We start from the raw sequence: 24,847 nt of genomic DNA, 5'->3' as shown, positions 1-24,847 counted from the left end.
CGATGTTTAAATGTGCTTCAAGAAACAAAACATTCTTTTAAAATCGTTTCAATGAATTTGGGAAGTTGTGCTGTCTTACGGGCATATCTCAAAGAAATATACATAGAACTAAATTCTCCAAAACTTCCCATGTTGTATGAGCATATGAGAAGAGTGAAGTACTTAAAAGCTACATACGATTTAGCTCACAGCAGCAACTTTGTCACAGGATGTTGTTGACTAGCCAAATAGACATGTTTCCCTTTATAGGCGCTGTGGTTTTCTTCCGTTGAACTTCAGTTAAGCTGCATTTACTCTGCAGCTGTAAAGTTCAGATTGAAAGTGTTATATTACAGGCCATTAGTGTGTTTGTAGTCAAGGTCCTGTTACATCTTAAAGATCCAGTTACACTGAAAATAACAGTTTAGATTTTAGCACGTCTATATTTGACCCTGGACCACAAAACCAGTCATAAGTAGCACTGGTATATTTGTAGAAATAGCCAACAATACATTGTATGTGTCAAAAGTTTTATTTTTATGCCAAAAATCATTTTAAATGAGGATATTTTGTAAATGTCCTACTGTAAACATATCAAAACTTTACTAACAACTTCATTTGGGCAACTTAAGGGCAATTTTCTCAACAACAAATAATTTTGCACCCCGAGCTTCCAGATTTTCTCATTGTTGTATCTTGGCCAAATAGTGTCCTATCCTAACAAACTATAAATTATGGAAAGCCTATTTATTCAACTTTCAGATAATGTATAAATCTCAATTTCAGAAAAATTATCCTTACGTTATGGTCTCATACTGTCATGTTCTCATGAATGTTAACATAATCCACATCAAGCAGATTCTTAATCTTTCTGTTCTACACAGATTTTTGTCCAATAAATTTTTTTTCTAGAATGAGTATGTTCCTCCTCTTAATACCAAATATCAAATTAACTTAAATGATTCATGATTTACAATATATTTAGGAGGCGGCATAATTAAGATGCCTACTTTTGGAACAACTTACTAACTTTTGCAGTGTACAGCAAATGTCACCATGGAAATTAGAAGTTAACTGTATGAATGTAAATGATGTGTGTAAAAAATATGATAAATAATAATGAAGCAGTATGAACTGTGATACTGACCTTGAAGTGAGACATCTTGAACAGTCTCAAGTAGCTCAGCACAATCTTCCCTCTGAGAAATCACTGTAACACAGTAAAAATTCTTAAATGTAATAAAATACTTTATATATTTTGTAGAATAGAAATGTCATGTTGTGTTTTCTCCTCATCTGCTATGACTGTATAGATTATTTAAATATAAAATATAAAATAAAATAGCAAAGCTTTCATTAAGAAATCATATTTTGTATAAAAAAAGTTCCCATAATCTGGCTGAAAAAATTAATATAATAAAATTACATTAGCTGTTCAATTTACATGTCTTACTGCTACTTTAAATAATAATTAAATATATAAATAAATAAAAATGTTATACTGGGCCAGTGAAAAATGTTGGCACAGTAGTTATAAACAGGAACCATGGCCATTAGAAAAATTCTTATTGATTTCCTTGAAGTCGAACTACAATAAAATTATGAAATGAAAAATAAAATAGCCCATTGATTTGCGTGAAAAAAAACAACAACAACAACAGACAAGATTTAAATCTAACGAGAGTGTTTGTTTACAGTCAGTCACCGACTGTATGTGTGAAAACAAGCGTGATTTGAGAAGTAATGTGTTTCCAGCGCCCCCTTAAAACACCTCCTCCTCACGGTCCGAAAACTGGTTTAGAACTGGAGGATTTTAGTTTGGTGAATGGAAACTACTTCCAGAGCCAAGCCCGGTGATAAAGTGGGCAAGTCGGTTTAAATATTGCATATATTTAAACTTTAAAATATTTTATATTGAGTAGGCCTCTTACATACAGTAGCCTATATATTTTCTACAACAAGTCATTTTTCTGTAGGCTAAATGAATTTTATGGTTGCTTCTGCAGTGTAAGAGCATTTTTACTGTCCTTTAGCAGCTCACTCTGTCACATACATTGCACCTTTCTTTTACTGTCTATGATTGCACCTCTAATGAAAAGCGGAAACATGGACTTGTTTACTGACACGTGCAAAAGTGTGCCGATTTCTGAACGTCCACTAGAGAGCAGCAAAGCCTATTATTGAAGCAGTTTAAATGACTTAAGCATATTGTATCCGATTTTACGCTGGAAAATGAGTGTTCCCAGAGACCTCAGTCAATAAAGATGTTTTAATTATTCTAACTTTAATTTTGCAGTTTTTTAAATATATATCTTTCTTTTTTTATTATTTTCATCTATTCATGGTAGCTGAATACAAGCATCGTGTTATAAATATTATCTGCTCGAATATCTACGTGCTACATTAATGTATTATTATTATTATTATTATTATTATTATTATTATTATTATTATTATTATAAATAATATGTTTATGGTTTAACATTAATTGTTTTCTGTTTCATTTTCATAATGAAAAATGTTATTCCATCTAAAATCTTTTGTTTTATCTGACTTTACATATGCTATTATCTTAATTATGATTCTACTAGAAAACTGATTTTAAACAATTTTTAGCTTGTGTTAAAGAAAATGTATACATTATATTCGACCTGGTGTGAAATTCTTTGTATTATGACAATGCCTATATGAGACTGAAGATGACATCATTCCACTTGATCATTTGAAGAATTCTGAGAAACAAAGGAAACAAACTATAAACACCAAACAATAGATTGTTGATTAAACATTTTATCCTAAGTGAATTCTGTTTTTCCCATACTGTATAATCAGGAAGACATTTATCATATTAATACGAGAACTACATAAACAATTATATCAAGGAAAGACCATTCACTTTAAATCACTTCAAAGTTGTTTCCTGTCAGTTCCTGTTTTCCTTTCTGAATCACTTTTTGATTGCACATAAATGGAGAGTATCAGCGTCACCGTCAGGCCAGCTTTTTGTGGACCACCTGTGTATGTGATGTAGCCCCTCTGACATGCAGTGCAGGTGTGTGATGGGAGTTTGTTGAAGGTGTCCTGGTAACACATTCATCTTTCTCCCACTCTGGTTTTCCCAGAGATTGCGGATACTGCGTCCCCACAACCCAGGTCCCCAGACGCTGCATCCTGTCCAGCAGTATAACCTGAATAACAGTGGAAACCAAGAAGCAGAGAGAGAGATTGTGGCTCGAGAGAACCTGTGTGCCCTGCCCATATTCACGACAATGTGCTAACCCTGCAAAATTCCTGCTCCGCCGTCTTATTGTGTTTGGTGTGTGTGAACATACAGTATACAGTATATGCCAAACAGGGTCCAGCTGTCATACTTACACTCTGCTGAATATTTCTTAGGGTTATTTATTGTTTATAAAAGTGATTTAAGTAAACTAATTAAATAAAACACACTGACATACAATCTGACAATAGTCAATGCTATATGATTGGCAATACTTTTATACAAAATGACTATATTTTATTTTTATAATAATAATAATAATGAATATATTTTAAATAATACATTTTTTTTCAATTACAAAATTTGTTGCCAAAATCAATGCATTGATATTTTTCTGGGTTAATTTTTTTTTTAATGAAATTATGGATGAAAAGCTTAATAGGCATTTTGTCTGAATAAATTAGCTTTTACATGTATTCATTTTTGCAGACGCTTTTATCCAAATTGAGTATACAGTGTGTATTTACATATACATATAAATATACACAGCCCACATACACATATATTATGTAAACTCAGACCTTTATTTTGGATGCAATTAATCGCAATGAATCATTTTGACAGCATTAAAAGAAATATATATATATATTTTTTAAAAAAAAGTCTGCAAGACTTTGACTTTCAAAAATAAACATATGCTCATAAAAATGAAGGTTCTAGAGACTTCAAATTATTTAAATATTCATTGCTCTAAGGAAACCACACTTCTTTTAAGAAATTTTCTATGAAAAATTATTTGGGGAGCCACAATTGTTCTTCTATGATATTGATGTGAAACAGTAGTAAATAGCCAGGTCAAAATGGCTAGTAACTGTGCATCTAGACTGTGAACTCTTGTGCATTGAACAACAGGTACTGCAGGCCTATAGTAGATGAGAGCCTGCTCTCTCATACTGTTTGCGTGCACCCAGTCCTAACTGTGCCAATCAAGCAGCACCTGAGGACAAAAGAGAGAGAGAGAAGCCCCTATTCACAGCCTTGTAGGGTGCTTCCTCAGTGGAAGGGGGAAAGCAGCCTGCTGTGAGAACATTTAATCTCTTCCTCTCACCGTGTGGGAAAACTCCTCTGCCCCTCTCACACATCGAGCCGGACAGGGACTCACTCATTTATTCGTCCTTTATTAAATGAGACCATGGACACATCGGCTACAATAGCAGTAAAACGAAACAATGCTCTCAAGGGCCTGTTGTTTAGCCCTGGCTTCCAGGACTGCTTTATACATGGTACTTCCTCTGTGGAATCAGTTTTTGTCAGGAGTTGGTGGTCTGAAAAGACATGTCCTTGGCACTGGAGCCATATCCTACAGTAAAAAGACATGCCAGGATTGATACAATGATCAATGATTGGCTTATTCTCATGCTACTTGTGTCCTGTTTGTGTTCCCAAGAATTACTGCTGATGTACCTGCAATTAACGGGAAAGATACTTCACATATTATTAGTGTTTCATATTATATTAATAATATAAATATATTTATATTTATGTTTTTTTTTTTAATTAGACAATATGTAAAATGAGCTTTACAGAATAGAGATAAACAACATTTTTGCTTTTAAAATTATTATATTATGCTTTATTTTATGATTTTCTATGGTGAGTCACTTCCTTTTTTGATAATAGTGATTGAATATTTTGTTATGTAATATTTTTATAAATATTATTGATTTTATTTATCACTGTATTTTGTCCGGTGAAGTTCAGTGTTCAGAAAAAACACAGTAGTCCCTTTTTTTAAAGGAAAATATTGACAACATTACATATATGTGTGTGTGTGTGTGTGTGTATAAAGTATAAATCATCTAAAATGTTATATATATATATATATATATATATATATATATATATATAAAAATTATATACACATTCTAAAATCGCTATAATAATAAAAACTGATTTTGATTTTATTTCTTGTGAATAATCTGTCTGAATGCTCTGCATGCTTGGGATTCAGAAAAATACCGAACAGGACAAGTGTGCTCTGTCATCCACCTGTGTAGTGTGTGAGGCAGGAAGTCCTGGCACACCGCTTAAAATGACTCTTCTCCTGACCGACAGGCTGGCACACTTGTTTTTCCTGGAACATCTGGAAGTCTGAGAGTGTGGAGTCGCTCTAAGCGGGTCTTTGCAGCTGGCTGCAGGCATACCACTCAGAGGTAAACAGGGAAAAACAGGGAAAAACCCCTCGTATTATCCTCCGGAATAGATGTCTGTATATCCCAGCATTGAGGATGGAAATAACTCTGTCAGGGAGCAGGTGCTTCCTCCAGCAAGTCTTATTTATCCACATTTACTGCCATGTTTGGGCAGCCATGGACATCAGCTCAAGTTCAAGCCCCTAAAGCCTCTTAATGCCAGCAATAGCCAAAAAAATTTAATGATCTGATCTGTCACATAGGCAATGGGCGGCTGAATGTGTTCTGAATCTTAATAAATTAGGATTCATAATCTCAAAGTAACTCCATGTTCTTCATTTGTCATCACTTTCTTCACTTTGATTATGATGCATTTAATAGTTATCATGTTCTTCACATAGGCAAAACTACTATGTATTTAAAACTATGATTGAAGTTTAAGATCAAATAGTATTTAGTTCACAAATGTACTTCTGTTGGTTTCATATGGTCTTGAAAAATGTTTTCCATTTTCAATAAAATGAAAAAACACACACACACACACACACACACACACACACATATATATATATATATATATATATATATATATATATATATATTTAAATTACACCATGAATTTACAACCTTAACCTGTCTTGTCAAAGATCAAATTATCCAATATTTCTAGAGTATTACTGACCTTCAAATACGGTCATCATGAGAGTTTTTATGATATCATTTCCCGTTTAATGTTTTTCCTCCAGCATGTTGGTTGCTCTACATGTTTTCGCAGTACTTTTAAAAATAAAGTTAAAAGTTAAGCAATAACCTAACTTCTGTATTGTCTGTATACTGGCAATTATTTATGTTCTTCCTTCCTGTTTTATATGATGCTAAAATGCAAATGGTCTCATCGTCTCTCTCTCTCTCTCTCTGTAAGGAGATGCAAGACACTCCAGGATATAGTCTGAACTTGTGAGATTAGAAAGGGCCCCCGAGTGTGGCACTCGGTCGATGGGAGTGACACCAATTATTTATGTCACGTTCCCTCCGGAAGCAGAGGATGGAAACTCAACAAGAGAGGACCATCCATCAGACTTGTCCAATGGGGCTGTATATACCTATGACTCCAGCAAGCAAAGGCAGGGAATGAAGTCTCTTAGGACAGTTTCAAATAACCAGCCACACACTTACCTGTCAGAAAGAGACAGTAATTAAAAGTCCCTGAATATACACACAATTTAGTCTACAAATATCCATATTAGACTAATGGATTGGACAGGTGATGTCATTTTGGGTGGTGTTAACTTGAGTAATTGGACTTGTCGTGGGATCCTAGGGCTCTGCCCCTGTTCAGCAAACCAGCCGGCCTGTTAAAAACAGCAAAGTCGGAGAGCAAAAACAAAATGCAGGTTGTTTCAGATGTCTCACTGGCTGGGAATTGACTCTTAACTAGGCGCTTGATGGATGAGGTGGGTCAGGTTATTAATAGTTTGCTGATTTTCACCTTCAATATTTTCAGGGGGTATTTTTTATTGTGTCATGAATGTCATAGTATGATCTATTGAAGGTTCAGGGACAAAGTCAGCTCCCTTGAAATAATTTCCCTGTTATTGAAAACTTCTGAAAGGCACCGTGACCAAAGCAACAGGGTTTTTGTTATGGAAGTAGACAGTTGATTTAATGAAGAGTAATTGAGTGGCAGGTGTCTGTCATAGAATATGCATTTCACTGGAAGACAAGTGAAAATAGTTATAGAGAGATTAGAGTACCATAGAGAGAGCAATGAAAGTCTATTTCACCATCAGCTCAGGCCAAAAGTATCTACAGGGAGTCATTCTTATAGTGCTAATGCTTGCTAATGACAAACTTAAATAACAATGACCCCATAATTCAATTATGCAACATCCCTCTGGAAGGATTCTAAGTACAGTACATCCCAGAGATTTGGGCCTTCTTTTAAAACCGGAACATTTTCTTTTTTTAGAACTAAACCTTTCTGCTTGGCAACTAACAATAAATAAATAAATAAACCTTTTAACCTTGAATATACAGTATTTATTTCAGGCAGGAAATAAGTACATTCAAGTAACAAGGAATTTATTGTATTTAAGTTAACCATTAAGCGCTTGACCAGCAGAAAAGAAACTGCAATGTAGTTAACTCATTTGTATAATCTGCATCATTTGACATTAGAGTTTTGTGTGAACAAAACACAGACAATACAGTCCAATAGATGTACAGTCCTTTATGTGGCAAAACATCTAAGGCATGGCTTAATGTGTGCACCTCAATCCTTATCATACACAATATGCTGTATATTGGTGATTTCTGGTGATGTCAATCATATACATCCGCATTCCGTGCATTTACTTTAAAAGTAAGCATTAGTGTACATATTCTGACTAAGTCAGTTTTAGCAGGGTTAACAAAAAAATGTTTTTAAAGGTGTGCTTTCCCACAAGCAACCTACAAGTAAATTAGATTCTTATACATTCATTCTCATAATCTCACAGTTTATGCCCCGTGATTTCCATTACATGTCACTATGATGTGTGATTCTTAATTTACACTGTGGAACATTTCTATATCAGTACATACATATACAGTATGATTCAGTAATACATAATTAACCAGTGTCAACAGTCCATCCAATGGCTAAGGCTTACAACTGAGTGAATTATATAAATAACTGCTATTAAATATGTTGTTCTGACATAAATATACTAAATTTCTAAACAGTTTTCCTTCCATCAAGTCAGAAGAGCTTAATGTGCTGTTCAAGTTTCAGCAGTTCCCTTTTTACAGTACCCGAGCAGTAATGCTGTGCTTTTGCATATATAATCTGCATATATAATGGAATCATAAGTGAATAATAAGTAAAGTGCATTATATGTTACTCTTTGGTAAATAAAATAAAGAATTAAAAGGGCTATTAAAAACGTATAATTATTATAAGGTCTAAGGATACTAGAGAAATAACCCCTCTGGAAACATTTTTACAAGCTAAAGAGCATCTTTGGTTCTTTTCTTTTATGCTGAAGTAGAATCCTACCAGTTGGCTTTCAGATGATTTAAACCTTTTTTGCCTGTTCCTCCTGAACTTCCTCAAAGGAACCTGGCTGAGATTCCAGTGATGACTTTGTTATCTGCTTTTGCAAGGAATTTCCGGACGATTCCCAGTCACGGTCCTCTGAATCATCACTAGTCTCATTTGTCTGGTCATCATCACCTTCTGATGTGTCCTCTGTAATATCTGAGAGTTTGGCCTTCTCCTTTCCATTCTGTTCCACCTCTTCTTTCTCCACACAGGAACTCTCTTCTGCATCATCACTGCCGTCCTCTGGGATCTCTTCATCTTCAACCTCATGTTCATTATCCTCTTCCTTGCTCTTTGGTAGTCCAGCGGCTGAGAGTTTGAGGAAGTTCAGAGAGTGAATGAGCATCTTGAAGGTTTTATGGGCAGTTTTCCTCTGTGGCTTGGTCTCTGACTCAGAACTCAAATCTCTGACTTGGTTGTGTTCTTCTGTTTCTGAGTCTTCTACATCAGCATCGGCACCATCTTCAAATTCTGAATTGTGCGTTACCAAAATATTAAATGAAGCTGCCCCATTTGGTTTGTCATCTTTTGGTTTTGGCTGTAACAGAGGCTGTAAAGGTAGTGTGTTTCTATTATGCTCCCCTTCATCTGGCTCTGTGTCATCCTCAGCTTCATCACCAGCTTCAGCTGATTCACCAGTGTTGCCCACATAACCAGTTTTGCTTGCAATTACCTCCACATCATCGTCTTCTTTACCACTTTCTTCACCTTTATCGTCAACACTATCTAAAACAATGTCACCATTGTTCTTAAGGGGTGTTTCATCTTCAGTTACCTCAAGGTTAGTCAAGACATGACTCTCAGTGTCCTCAATGTTAGAAAGAACATTATCCTCTGATGCCTCACAACTGACAGTTTCTATGTCTTCCTCATCATTTGACTGACCCTTGTCCATCTCATGAACAGGAGTTTGCTCTGCCAACTCTACCACAGCATTCTTGTCTTCAGCCGTGTTGCTATCTTCAACAGTAGCTTCCTTTTCAGACATCTCAGTTTCATCTTCAGTGGTCTTCTCATTTGCTGTTTCTACTTCAGAAGTCTCATTTTCCTCAGCTGTCAAACCTCCTGCAGTTCCTGCATCATCTGTATCGTCTTCATTTTCATCAGTTCCTCTTTCTTCAACCGATGTCCCCACTGCAGTATCCCTCTCTTCAACTGTCTCACTCTCTTCAGCATTCTGCTCATCTTCTGCTGGTTCATCATCATCTGTCTCACCCTCTCTTGCTTCAGCAGTTTGGCCATTTTCTGCCATTTCATCCGCAGCTGTTTCACTCTCTTTTGTGGTATCCTCCTCACCTGAATCACTCTCTCTTGCAGTTTCAGCTTGCCCGTCTTCTACAGATTCATTCTCAGCCATCTCATGCTCTTCTACAGTGTTGTTATCAGCTGTATCACTCTTTTCTGCAGTTTCATCATCACCTATATTGCTCTCAGTTTCTCCTTCTATAGATGCATTTTCAGCTGATGCCTCAGCCTCCCCTGCAGTTTCATCTTCAGTTATTTCATCCTCTCCAACAGTTTCTGTTCCAGCAGTTTGTCCATCTTCTAAAGTTTTATCTTCAGTCATCTCACCTTCTTCTGCAGTTTTATCTTCATCAGTTTCTCCATTTTCAGCTGTCTCGTGCTCTTCTGTAGTGTTGTTGCTTATTGTCTCAACTTCTTCTCCAGTTTCATCTTCAGTTTGGCATTCTTCTACAGTTTCATTTTCAACTCTTTCATGCACTTCTGCAGTATCATCATTAATGGTCTCACCTTCTTCTCCAGTTTCATCTCCAGTAGTTTGTCCATCTTCTGCAGTTTCACTTTCAGCTGTCTCATGCGCTTCTGCAGTTTCTTCATTAACGGTCTCAACTTCTTCTCCAGTTTCATCTTCAGCAGTTTGTCCCTCTTCTGCAGTTTCACTTTCAGCTGTCTCCTCCACTTCCACAGTGTCTTTATTAACTGTCTCACCCTCTTCTCCAGTTTCATCTCCAGTAGTTTGTCCATCTTCTGCAGTTTCACTTTCAGCTGTCTCATGCTCTTTTGCAGTTTCTTCATTAACTGTCTCACCTTCTTCTCCAGTTTCATCTCCAGTAGTTTGTCCATATTCTGCAGTTTCACTTTCAGCTGTCTCATGCTCTTTTGCAGTTTCTTCATTAACTGTCTCAACTTCTTCTCCAGTTTCATCTCCAGTAGTTTGTCCATCTTCTGCAGTTTCACTTTCAGCTGTCTCCTCCACTTCTGCAGTGTCTTCAATAACTGTCTCACCTTCTTCTCCAGTTTCATCTCCAGTAGTTTGTCCATATTCTGCAGTTTCACTTTCAGCTGTCTCATGCTCTTTTGCAGTTTCTTCATTAACTGTCTCAACTTCTTCTCCAGTTTCATCTTCAGCAGCTTGCCCATCTTCTGCAGTTTCACTTTCAGCTGTTTCATGCTCCTCTGCAGTGTCTTCATTAACGTTCTCACCTTCTTCTCCAGTTTCATCTCCAGCCATTTGTCCATCTTCTGCAGTTTCACTTTCAGCTGCTTCATGCTCTTCTGCAGTTTCTTCATTAACGGTCTCACCTTCTTCTCCAGTTTCATCTCCAGCTATTTGTCCATCTTCTGCAGTTTCACTTTCAGCTGCTTCATGCTCTTCTGCATTGTCTTCAATAACGGTCTCACCTTCTTCTCCAGTTTCATCTTCAGCAGTTTTTCCCTCTTCTGCAGTTTCATTTTCAGATGTCTCATGTCCTTCTCCAATCTCGTCTTTAATCGACTCACCTTTTTCTCCAGTTTCATATTCGGGAGATCTTCCATCTTCTAGAATTTCATTTTCAGCAATCTCATGTTCTTTTGCATTGTCATCATCAACAGTCTCACATTCTTCTCCAGTTACATCTTCAGAAGTTTGTCCATCTTCTGCAGTTTCATCTTCTGCTGCCTCACCATCTCTTAAAGTTTTATATTCAGCCATTTGTCCATCTGCTGTCTGACCCTCAGCTGTATCACCTTCTTCTGCAGTGTCACAACCAGGTATTTCATTCTCTCCAGCAGCTACTGCTTCAGCAGTGGTCTCACCCTCTTCAACAGATTCTGTTCCCGAGTTTTTCCCATCTTCAGCAGTTTCGTCATTGGCTGTCTTGTCCTGCTGTTCTGATTCTTCCTCAGTGAGTTCTTCAGATGCTTCCGCCTTTGCTGCTTCAATTTGCATTATATCATCAGATTCACCAATGTCATAATTTGCCACAACTTCATCTAATTCATTCATCTTAAAACTGCTTGTACTTTCTTTGACAGTCATTAATTCAGAATCAGTCTCAGGCTTTTCTTGCTCTTCATCTTGTGCAAATTCATCCACATCTTTCTTTAAATGTCTGGGTGTGTCGTCTTCTTCATCCTCCTCACATTCTTGTTTTTCATCTTCAATTTCTTGAGCACTGGAAGCAAGAATTTCTTTATCTGCCCCATCTTTCTCATCCTCCTCTTTGACAGCCTCAAGCCCTGCATTTTCTACTTCTATCTCACTTGCTTGTTCATTGGCAGTCTCCTCAATCTTTTCATTGTTTGGGGCCGATTTCTTCATCTGAAGAATTCTCCGTAAATCAAAATCCATCATCATAGGGGCAGAATTAAGCATTTCCACAGGTAACACATGCTTGGATGCCATTTTCTTTTTCAAGCATGTGTCACAAGGACAATATTCATCATCACTTCGCTGATCGCTGAAATCGGTTCCTGTCATTGTGTAATCATCGTCACTTATAGCAGGTTGAGGATCAATTGATTGGTCGCGCATCACTTTCAGACGTCTTCGCCTTTGCTCTGTTTGAATGGTAGATTCACGTGACATTGTGTCTTTTGGTGGTCTTGGTTTTCCAGCTCTGCCTTGGATTTTCCTCAGCTCCCTGTCTATACTCGACTGTATCCGTCTGCGAACTTCATCTTGCAATTCGCATATCATTGCATCAAGTTGCTCGTTGTCATCCAGATTCCAACGGACTTTGAACTCAGCCATTGCGTTAACATAATGTGTCATAAATTGCTTTTCTAATTTGTTCAATAAATTCAGAACCCATATAGGATCTGGATCTTGAGAAAGCCTTTTTGATAGCTGACCTCTTTGTTGTTTTGGAGCACTGCCTGAACTTGTGTCCTCTTGTTGGTCTGATTCAGTGTCCTCTTTTTTGGGATTATTCCCAGAACTCTTGTTTGAGGAAAGAGGTGTTTCAATGAGTTCCCTTGGACTATCATTACTCCTGATTGTCTCTTCAGAGCTTGGGACATCATCTTTTAGCTTTCCTTCATCTGTGTCCTTTGTCTCTGGGGTTAACTGAGCTTGATTTGCTCTATCTGGAGTGGCTGAATCCTGTTTTGATCCTGGCGTTTCTGAAGCTTCCCCTTCTACTGTTTCATCAACTTCCTGTACCTTTGTTAGGGTTTCCAGGACTTCACATTCTGTGTTGATTTGTGCTTGGGTGCCATCATTGACACTACTTTTCCCTGAACCTGTTGAGCCACTGTTAACATCTACCCCTGAGGATGACCTGGCTTTGAATTCCTCATCCAGACACTTGTTTCTTTGCCCAGATGGTTTCTCACTGTCTTTTGGGTCACAAAGCCAAAGAGACTTGAGCATGCTCATGAGCTCCCGGTATTTTTCCTTTTTACCATCTTCAGCGCTAGGACCAAAGTCTAACAACTGAAGATTTGCCAAACAATCCAGAAGACCTTGCGCTGATGCACTGAGCTTACGTCCATATACAGAAGATACCTCTGGTAGGCTATTGCATCGGTCGAGTTTGGGGCTCAACAAGACTTTCATCACTAGAACCGAAGAATCAAACATCTTTGGTTCATCCCTTCTCTGAGAGTGATCACCCTCAGACAATGCAGGAGATTTTTTGTCAGTAGCCCCTTCTGTATTCGCCACCTTAGTATCTTCCATTTCATTTTGCGTTTCAATCTTGGTAACATCACTTGGCGGCAAACTTCCATGATCATTATCATCTCCTGATGGCAAATGTAATGTGCAAAGTGGCTCTATCGAATCATAATTGTCATGGAATTCGTCGCCCAAATCACACAAGGTGGTGTCTGATGGGATTTTCTTCAGCCATTCATTCACCACTTCAGTTGGAGAAGCATTTGGCAAGGAAGAAGGACTCAGCTCAGACATATCACCATCCATCTTGTGGCAAGAAGAGCCACTTCCAATTCTTTTTCTACATTTGCTACTTTTTTCACTTTTAATTTCACTGACATTTGTATCTGATCTACAAGACTGAGGTTTTTCTGCTGCTGCATTCAAATGGTCAATATATTCTTCTTTTGGTTTTGGAGCAGGAACGTTCTGTGATAACATGCTATCATTAGAGCTGCCAAGTAGAATAACAGGTTTTTTGGATTTTTTAGGAGACTTTGGTGGGTTAGGACTTAGCTGGTTTCCTGATGCAACAGAAGTCGCTGAATGACACTTGAGTGCATTGTCCTCAGTTTTCTGTGTTGACTTGGTTTTTAATTTATTGCTTTTTTCATTAACAACTGTAGCTTCAACATCATTCTTTTGACCATTTACTTTCAAACGAGAAGATGAACTGGATTTATTGCTCTTTGGTCTGTCAGTAATTTCTGCATCACTTCTTTCTTTAGTTTTGGATTTCTCAGAGTCTGTGATTGCTGAGGCACTTGAAGCATGTGAAATGGTTTCTATCTTTTGTTTAGAACTGCATTTTGAACAGACACTTTGAGATTTATGGGTAACATCTGGGCTTTCAGCTTTCTCTTGACCTCTGATTTCAGTGTGTACAGACACATTGGAAGCTTTGCTAGATGGACGAATTCCCCGGGTTTGAGAGCTCTGCCGCATTGAACTGTTGGCTGATGGTTTGCTTACAGATAAAGTCGTTACATACTTTATTTTGGAGGATTTATTACTTGCTACATCATCTCTTTCCTGAATTGTATCTGTAGGACATGTAGAGCCACAGTGAGAGCTTTTGGATTTCGATTTACCTGATACATTTGACTTGGCTGATGCAGAACTTTTAGGTCTTTCCTCTGGTGTCAGTGTGGCTTCATTTGTGATTTCTACTGGAGATTCTGATAAACACTGGTCAGATTTACCACATATTTCAGTAAGTGAAGAAGCAGAGTTAATTGAAACAACACCTCCATCTATTTCCTCAACATCATCAGCCTCATGATCTTCAACAATCCCAATAGAAACGGAGGTGCTTGTTGGTGTAAAAACGCTTTCATAGGCAGAACCAACTGAACTGACTTCGGACTTTGCTGACTTTTTAGACAGAGGACTTGTCGGTATCTCTTCATGGTCGAAGTTTTTTTCAGAAGATGCCACTGGACTTGATGGTTTGTTTATTGCACCACAAATACATTCATTTGAGTTCTCTGTTTGAGATACTTTTGAGTGATCAGACAACGGACTCTCATCTCTGTTTAATTCTGTATCTTCAGTGTTTGTGTGTGTACGGTCCTCACCCTCAGAAACTTTAGACTTCTTGGACCTAGTAGAAACATTTGATTTAACTGACAATCTGCTTGGTGAATGGCTTGCTTTTGTGTTCACACCTGCTTTAGACATTTTAGTTTGTGCAGATGCATTAGAGGCCACACTTGTTGATCTTCTGTCAGGCTCTTCAGCTTCTGAGAGGAGGGATTTTGCAGAAGCATTTGATTTAGTAGGCACAGCACTTGATTTAACAGTGGCATCAGATGTTATGGATGGATTTGACTTCACAGACAACGAGCTGGTTGTTCTGTCTACCATTTTACTTGCTGATTCATCTTCCTCTGTTGTTCTTTCTGAACATTTTGATTTCTCAGATGAACAAGATTTTGCAGACATTGCACTTGATGTTCGGACATCTCCAGTATCTGTGTTTCCAATTTCTTTAGGAGCTAATTCTGAAATATTTGACCTTTTAGATCTTGCAGATCTTGCAGATGTAACTGATGCTGTACTTGATGCTCTCTGCCCTACACTGCTATTTATTTCAGAATCTTCTGACTTCTTTGATCTAGCAGAAATTGAGGACAAAGCGCTTTCTGTTCTTGCTTCCTTTTCTTTATTGACAGGGTAATTTGGATCAGATCTTCCAGAGGCATCAGATTTTAATGACCTAGAACTTGGTGCCCTCTCTACCTTTTCTTTATCTGGCTCATATATGATTATTCCAGAAACATTTGATGTTCTGGATCTTACAGAGGAACGTGATTTTGCAGATGCAACACTGGGGGCCCTTTCTTGGATTTCACCGTCATTTGTAATTTCATTTTCATCATGTGTGACATCAGATATTACTGAAATTGAACTTGGAGGTCTCTCTATGTTCAGAACCTCTTCTTCAACACCCATTCCTGAATGCTTTGACTTATTAGATCTTACTGAAATACTGGATTTAGTAATGCTTGGTGCTTTTACTTCACTTTCTTCATCATCGGGCTCTTCTGGTGGTATTTCTGAAACATTTGATGCTTTGGATTTTGCAGAGATACTAGTTTTGGTAGAAATATCAGATCTTGCTGACATAGCACTTGTTACTCTGTCTCCTTTCTCTTTATCATCAGCTTTGACGTCTGTTGCAGAGGCTTTTGACTTCTTCGACTTTGCGGAAATGCTGGATTTTGCAGACAAAGCACTTGAAGCTCTCTCTTCTTGGTCTTTCACATCAACAATCTCATCAGTTAAAACATCTAACATTTTGGACTTATTGGATATTGCTGAAACACTTGATCTAGCTGACAATGCACTCTGAGCTCGTTCCTCTGTTTGGTGTTCTCCTGCTTGAGGCAAAGCAGTTAGCACTTTTAAATTATTGGATTTCTTTGATCTTTCAGAAGCATTGGATTTAGATGACATGGCACTTAGTGGCCGTTCCTCTGCAACTTCAACTGCCTCACTTACAGTCACTCCTGACCGACTGGATTGTGCTGATAATGCACTCTGAGCCCGTTCTTCTGTTTGGCCCTGTGCTTTTAAAGGCTCTTCTGTGACCAATTCTGAGACCACTGATTTCACAGATACATTTGATTTAGAGGACATTGCACTTGCAGATCTCAAATCATCTCCATCTCCAGCTACAACATCATCAGCCATATCAGATATTTTGGATTTATTGGATTTTGTTGACAATGCACTTGGTGCTCTTTTCTCTTTGTCTGGTGACTTCTCTGTGCCTATGCAGGGTTCTTCAGGTGCTGTGCTGCATTCATTTGATGCTTCAGAGATATGTAATGCTGCTGCAGATAATTGAGCATCATCTCCTGCCACCTCTGACATTTTGGACCCTTTAGATCTCACAGAAATATTTGATTTAGCTGATCTTGCACTTGATGGTCTTTTCTCCATTTGCTCTACATCGGACTGATTCGATTTTTTTGACAATGTGGACACTTCAGAATTAACAGACAAAGCACTGGAGGCCCTGTTTTCTATTTCCTCCTCTTCCATCTTAGACTTATTTGATTTTAAGGAAGCATTTGATTTCACTGACATAACACTATGAGCTTTTTCCTTCATTTCTTCTCCTGATTTTGGTGTTGTTTCAGATTTCCTTGATCTTGCAGATATAGTAGACTTTACAGAAATAGCACTTGATGCTCTTTCCTGAACATCCTCTTTTTCCTGTGCTTCATCTTGTTCTGCCTCAACATTTTTGGATGCTCTGGATCTTGAAGAGATATTTGATTTTGAAGACACAGAGCTTGGCGATCTCTCCCCTGGTAGCTCTGTTTGAAGAGCTGCTTCAGCTTCAGGTGTGTTTAATTTCACTGAATTTAAAGATTCATCTCCTTGGAAAGATGCTGCTTCTGACATGTCAGACTTTGATTTATGCGAGACATCTGATTGAACAGAAATGCTTCTGGGGGCTCTGTCTTCATCTTCAAGTTCGCTCAGCTCAATTGACATTTTAGATCTTGCAGAAATATTTGATTTTACCGAAATGGAGCTGGGAGCCCTCTCCAATGTTTGATCATCATTTGTCACCGCTTTGATTCCAGACTTGTTTGATGTTCCAGATTTAATACTTGAAGCTTTTTCTCCTATTCTTTCCTCTAATGACCCAGTCAGACACAGAGTGTGGCTCTTCAGACTGACTAGATGTATCAGAAATATTAGATTTAGATGACACAGCGCTTACGGCCCTCTCCTCAACATTGTCTTGTAGCGGCTCAAAAAAGCCAACATCTGATACTTTTGACCTTATGGATATATTTGATTTAACAGACATTACACTTGATGTTCTTACTTCAGAGATTTGTTCCTCAGACACAATGTCTGAGATGTCGGTTATTCGTGATTTGTCAGATTTCTGAGATTTTACTGACATGGCACTGGGTGCTCTTCCATCCTTTTCAAGTACCTCTGAAACATTTGTTTTATTCGATTTTCCAGAGATATTGGATTTTATGGAGATAGCACTCGAGCATCGCTCCTCTGTTATTTCACTGTTTGCTCCAGTAAACTCAGCGTCATTTTCATTCTCACAAGAGGCTGAACACTCAGACAGTGACTTCACAGAAGTTTTTGATTTGGCTGACAGCGCACTTAGTGCCCTTTCGTCTTTTTCTTCCTCTTGCACATCAGTTCTGTGTTGAATGTCTTCGAGTTGATCAGTTGATTCAGAATCCCCTGGAGATTCTAAGTCCTTTGTGACCAAATATTTGAGTCTGGATGATGCTTTATGTGCCGCTGATGCTTCAGACCTGCCCTCTTCATCATCTACTTCTGGACTGACCAACTTTCTGGATCTTTTAGACTGTCCTAAAGATGAAGCTTTGCTTGGTGGTCTTGGTGACAAATGTGACGGAGATGCAGGAGATTTACAGGATGTAGTAGAACATGGGTTTGGTTCTGCATCTTTGCTCTCCTCGTCTTCCTGTTGCCCATGAGATGTTCCTGAGGTACTCATAGGAAGGTCAATATCTTCATCATCTTGATCTTCCTTCAGTAATGCTAAAATTTGAGAAGAAGAACTCACAACAGATACAGGCCTCTCCTCTTCCTCAACTGGCTGAGTAATCTGAACACTTAATTGATCTTTAGGGAGGTTAGAAGATATGACATCAGGTCTGTTCTCATCATTTTCAGATACATGAGCGTTCTCAGGCTTGTCTTCTACAACACTTGTGCTCTTTGTTTTAGGCGACATTGAGCGTACTTCACTTCGACTGCGGCAATGGTTGATGGTACATTGTTCGACTGTGGAGTCACCCTGCTGCCCAAAGGTCCGTTGAATGCAAGTTGCCTTTTCCACTACATGCTCTGTGTACTCCTCACTGGACATTGTGCGTATGCTGTCAGTAGATGCCATTTTGCATACTATTCTCCGCGAGGACGCACTTGAGCTTGAAGATCTGATGTGTCTTACTGATCCTTGATCAGGAGGAACAGGATTCTTCCAGATATCATATCTCTGACAGTGAGCACAGCAGTGCTGGCAATGTGGCTCCTCAAAGTGTCGCTGGTAACGTTTGGTGCTGTATGCCTCATCTGCTTCGCCAGCAGCGAGAGAATCGGCTTCTGAGCAGCTCTCAGCACTGCCATGCGAGAGGGAACGAGCATCATCATGGACAATATGGGATTCGTTAAAAGTGCTCTTTGCCTTCTTCACTTCCGTGGACCAGTGCAATGTCTCGTTGTGTAATAGTCGAAAGCGCACTTTCATCTCCATTGACAGGCTTCCGTCTTTGTTGACCAGAACTCGCTTTTCAATGTCATCATCCATCGTATTTTCACATTGATGAGGACAAGCACCTCTGTGCCCTGGTGGTAAAGAGTTAAGTCCATTGGGAAACAACTTTTCAGATGAGACGGACAGTCTTGCTGATCTGTTGCTTGAATCACACCTTGGATGGATGACGCTTCTCTTAGTTTCAAGTCCAAAGTTGACTAGAAGTAAGAAAGTAAACAAAGTAAACAACTTTTACAATACATATACAAAATAATCAAATAATTGTATAGATTTTCTTACTTGTTTTCTATTAAATAAGCATCCTGTTTAAGCTGTATAAGAAATCAAGTCTTGGTATAAATGTAAAGTTTATTTTTCTTATTCCAATGGCAAATACTTTTTAATGTTTTAAGCATAAGTTTAAGTGTATTTCGTAAAACAAATAAATAAATACTTTTATAAAATAAAATTAAATTTGAACACATGGGTTAGAATTTTCAAATTTTAGCTTCAAGCTAATTTATGTAGTTTTGAGGATTTTTGTTAATTTTTTTACTGTAAAGTAAGAACTTTTTTGCAGTGTGACCTACCATTTTTCCTGGTCCCCTTTTCATCACTGCAGACACTCGAGCGTTGCTTTGTGTTCAGCTTTGGAAGTTTGTCGTAGGAGTTCTTCCTGAAGTTGTCCAACAGGAGTGGGTGGAAAGGCTCACGTCCCACACAAACTAAAATGCTCGGGCAATGCAGCAGACTTTGCACACTGTCAATCTGAAAAACATGCAAATCATTTGCTACTTTACATGCTGCTGCTGGTTGATTACAATATGACAGAATCTAATTGATTAAGATCAGCAATATCTGGCTGAAATTATATCAGCAGGGATTATTACAACTGCCAAGTTCTGATGAGGAAATGTGTTATAATGGATTAAAGCCATATCAATTAAAGTTTAATGGCCATGGGAAGTCAACCCATCTGGTGTATACATTTTCCCACACTAATTTTTGATCATGAAAACAGTGATCTGAAAATGTGTGTGATCCATTATGCAGGGTGTTTTAGGTACATGCGTCAGTACCCATGGGTCAGCATAAACAAGAAGTGTACAAACAAATAGTGCACAAATACACAAGCCATGTTAAGCCTAAAATGTGTTTTAATGTCACTGCTGATGAGGACTGTATGATTTTTGATTAACATTGATCTTTAAAAACAAGATATTTAAAGTGTACATTAAGTATACTTGCAGTAGTTCCAGTTTAGCTTAATTAGATACAGTATACTTTAGTTGGACTACTTCCGCACATTTAAAGCAGACTTTAATAGTTTAGTATACTAAAATCACAATTGCAGGACATTTGAAGAAAATAAATATGTGAATGTATTGTATACTTAGTATGAAATCAATGCATTTCAAATGCAGTTTTCACTAGGTTAATGAAGAAATAACTGTCTTCTTTAAGGCTTTTGTGAAAGAAAAAAGCTAAGAAACATGAGTAGTATGTCTGAAAAACATTTTTAATTGTAGTAATCTAACAACATCTAATGCAGAATCAGTTCCAAACTCATGAAAGCATAATAAACTGTATATATAGGGAGTACAAAACACATATCTACATGACATAGCCCTCTTTAACACAATACTAACCTTGTGTTAAATCTGCATGCTCTGCAGTTTTATATTTTCAAAACTTGTCAGGTTTGGAGTGGGTTTGATTGAAGATAATTAACTGGAACTGTAGAGGATGCGAGTATCTCAAACTGTATGTTTTCATGGCATTGACCTGCTTCTGCTGGTTCAAAATAGCTCTGATTTGAGCAAGATTAATAGTTATTCTCTGGATGCTGGTGCATCACTGCTGTGCAACAATATCAGTAAAGGAATATCCTGATCATATCTACTGTAACAAGAACAGCAAGAAACATTTATTCAAAGATATTTAAAAAGAGTGTATCGAAGATGAGAATGCTATGGTCAAAAGCATGAATCTTAAATGGTACACACACAAAATAGTATAAAACTAAATAAGTAACTCAAGTTATAAAAAAATAATGTTACAAACATTATGTACACAGAATTAACATGTGTTTATCACTTGACTAAGATGGTTGTTTAGATTTGTACTGTATTTGTGGCATAAATAAATGTCACTCTTTTTTGTAAGGATATTACTGCCTATTTAAATATATATTAAGATATTTATTTAAATATAATATATTTAAGTGTAAGTGTGTGTGTATTTTGTTTATATGGTTTTAGTATATCGTCCAATCCATCATTGGACCTCACTATGCTAATCAATGACATAATTAATTTTTTTTAACGAATATATTTTTTATATTCTTTACAACAAGTAATGGCCGTTGGTTCATTAATAATGGAACATAATTTTCAAATGACTTCGTATTAAGTGGGAAATCAGTCACCGTTTTGTGATTTGTTAATACATTTATTTTGACTGACAGATTCAAAAGAATTGCTTCACAATGGCTTTTTCCAAACTGTCATTACTAGAGACTACATTTTAAATCAAATTTACATTAAACTGTCAAACTTTTTGTGACCATTTTATATGCAGTCCAGAGCCCTGAAAACTACCAGTATACTCAAATCTCTTTCCCAGCAACCGAAGCACAAAACTTTATATCTTCTAAGACACACGAGGGTCATGCAGGATTTTGTTCTTGTTCTCTTACATGTTCAACTTTCAGCCAGTGACAAATAAACCTTAACACTAGTGCTGGTCGAGCTATTTCTGGCATTGTCTCTTTGCCATTCGTAATGTTATCCATGTATCAGTCAGGCCCCTGTTGAGGGGTGTGTGCAACTTTACAGCATGTTTTCTATGGGAAGTACAGGCCTGTGGCAGTGCTAATAGGATGTGCCTGCTCTAGACCCACAGAGGACCAGCAGCGCTGACCAGAGTCAGCAATGACTAGCGAGTCCAGCTCTGATGGATAGGAAATTCCTGGAACGACTCCAGACATTCTGTGGACTCCAAGCCAAGAAGTGTTCCCCTTTTAAAGGGACAGCTAGCGCTTTCTCTGTGTACAGTGTGATGCCACCATTAGCCCCGTAGCACACTGCGCCGTGCCCATTGCGTGCAAACACTTCGAGACGTGTCTTGATTTTGTGGAACAGCCTCTGGTTGCCCCTTGGGGATGTATAAACTCCTAGCCTCTCACCTTTTATCAGGGCTGCCATAGCTCTGTCCCAGAGGGGCTATTTCTTACACTGCCCGAGCCACTCTGTCCATTGCTTATCTACCCAAACCACCTGCAGACTGTAATTCTTTATTTTTTCCTCTTCCGTGGTCTGTGGCATTTGCCCTTAAGCGCTAGTGGGAGTGATAGTAACTAAAATGAACTTTACGCTGACTGATCTGCTCAACTAATCTTGTTCTCAGCATTATGAGCGCTTCATAAATCAAACAACTCAATTTGTGGCGACCGTCACTTTGTTTGCTTGACTGAAATAACTAATGTACAAAAATCTAATTAAAGAGTTCAAGTTTAGTGGTTCCACAGCTTTGGGACTTTCCAGCTGTCAGACGTGGAGTCACTAACAAATACCTAGCTTCCTGTAAACACGTGTTTTTAACTAAAGTGAGAGCTGTGAAGGAACAACAGATCTGCTAGCCTAACTTCTCCAAAGCCTGTTGATTACTTGTATCAGAGCCTCCGGTTTCAGCCACTAGAGGCCTCTGTGTCCTTAAAACATTTGCTGCTCCTGCACAACAGCATTCTTACATAGTTTGGGTCAGTTAATATACATGTAAATAGCTACATTTTATAACACTTATAATGTTAGACACAACCAGATAGACACAAATAAGCAAACCTAAAGACTGACTGACAATATTTAGTGTGGAAAGGGGCTTAATGGCCTTTTTTTCTTTTTTTTTTTTTTTTTTTTCTGATGCTGCTCAAGAAACATTATTGTCAAACACTATTATGTTGACATAAAAAATAGTTGAACTGCTTTATATATATATATCTTTACTGACACTTTTGCTCCATTTAACGCACTCTTGCGTAACACAATAATAGTGTTAATTTTGTAATAATTTCTTACAGACCCCAAACATTTGGACGTTAGAGTGTATTTTCAGAAGAGACTCACCTTGTGGCCTTCCAGTGTGTAGAGCTTCCTGATGAGACACTGCATGAGTTCAGAGACCTCGTCCATGAAGAGCGCCAGACTGCGCAGGCTCCTGCGGCGCAGCACGATGCTCCTCCGGACAGACGGGTCACTGTTTTTCACAAGCACAATCTTCCTGGAGTGCCTGTGAGGATGGTGATGGTGGTGATCTTCAACGTGCCCAGGAGCTTCCTCAGGTCGACTGGACCTCCTGACTGTATACTGCTGAGAGTGTGGATGTGTCTGGAAATGATACCATGGGTTCGAGTAAGCTCCTGTGGCCTCTGAGGCCATCGCCTTGGCCTGCTGGTGATCAGCACAGAGATAGCATCCATGAGCCTCCAGCGGCTCCAGTCTGGTCGAACCGGATGAGCCTCTGAAGGACGCTGAGGAGCTGTGTCCATGGGGGAAAGGGGGCTTGAGAGATGGGTCGTCTGTGATGGTGTCAAAGCATTGAAAGCTTTGCTTGTGAGAGGCCATTTTAATTTCATCCAGTGGCCTGTAGTTGATGTCAGTTGACTATGGGTTTAATCAGATGATAAAGGGACCACATGAGAACATAGCAGGGCTATACTCTCTGGCCTAGCAGATCACACTCATTCATCCTCTCCTTCCATTCTGTAAAAGACAAAAGCATAAAACATATGCCCAGGTTAATATCACTAACAGTGCATTAAGTAATTCACTGTCAAGCCCATTAGGTTGTCAAGCCCAGTGAACATTAGAACAATGATGCAAATTGAATAGAAATGCAACTGAAATGGTTTGGCCTATGAAACAAATTATATTCAAGTATGAACTATGTAAGAATGTGGGCTGTATCTGAAATTTAAAATATAATTCAAACCTGGAACTAAAACAGTTTTTCAGATTCAAGAATAAAGTAAAAGTATACTAAAATGCTAGGATCTAAACTGAATAAGAAATGTGAGATTCTGCACTATTTCTAGGTGATTTAATTAATAACTATACATATTTCAGATGTTCTCACTTCCACTGGTGCTCTTTGGATAACATGATTTTAACACAAGTGCTAGTGCTTATGTCTTTAAAGTAAATAATTAAGAAATTCTGGAATTCATGTTGATTTCATTCAGCTTTATTACTCGTTTTAAGAATAAAGGTATCAAATAAAATATCTAAAACAACATAGAAAAGAAAAATATTTCCATAAAAATGCTTTATAAAATTGCAAAATTCCAATATTTTTACTACAAATCTGAGACGTGGATCACATTTTATGCTTAGATTTTATGCACACTTGCAAATTGTGCATGTTGCATACTTTCTCAAATGAAACAAACACAAGAGCGTTGATCATAAGAAGTCATTTTTTTACCTTTTCACTGCTAAGTGAGCCAAACACAATATTGGAACTCATGAAAAGAAGAGTTTTTGGATTACTAATTGATACTTTATTTTTAAATTTGTACCTGAGCCCACTTTTCCTTCCAGAATCTCATTAAAGTCTTTTCTCAATCACTTCCATGCACAATCAAGCTTCTTTACATAAGACACAGTACCTTTAGAACTGAAATGGGCACAGAGTCAAAGTGCTTTATGCCCATTGCAACTAT

General features: G+C 37.9%; 1 protein-coding gene across 1 annotated transcript; it reads right to left on the bottom strand.

Moving 5' to 3' along the window:
* Positions 1–7,449: 7,449 nt before the first annotated feature.
* rp1l1b (rp1 like 1b) lies at positions 7,450–23,885 on the bottom strand. The gene is made up of 4 exons (XM_026195262.1): positions 23,253–23,885; positions 19,719–19,896; positions 18,003–19,346; positions 7,450–17,590 (listed from the first exon to the last, which is right to left on the bottom strand). Exons 1-4 carry the CDS (start codon positions 23,748–23,750, stop codon positions 8,448–8,450), a joined length of 11,163 nt encoding a protein of 3,720 aa, XP_026051047.1. The 5' UTR covers positions 23,751–23,885; the 3' UTR covers positions 7,450–8,447.
* Between the last annotated feature and the right edge of the window lie 962 nt (positions 23,886–24,847).

Source organism: Carassius auratus, chromosome 20 (genome assembly GCF_003368295.1).
Source record: "Carassius auratus strain Wakin chromosome 20, ASM336829v1, whole genome shotgun sequence".
NCBI classification, from domain to species: domain Eukaryota; kingdom Metazoa; phylum Chordata; class Actinopteri; order Cypriniformes; family Cyprinidae; genus Carassius; species Carassius auratus.
This window is presented reverse-complemented; position numbering and strand designations above follow the sequence as displayed.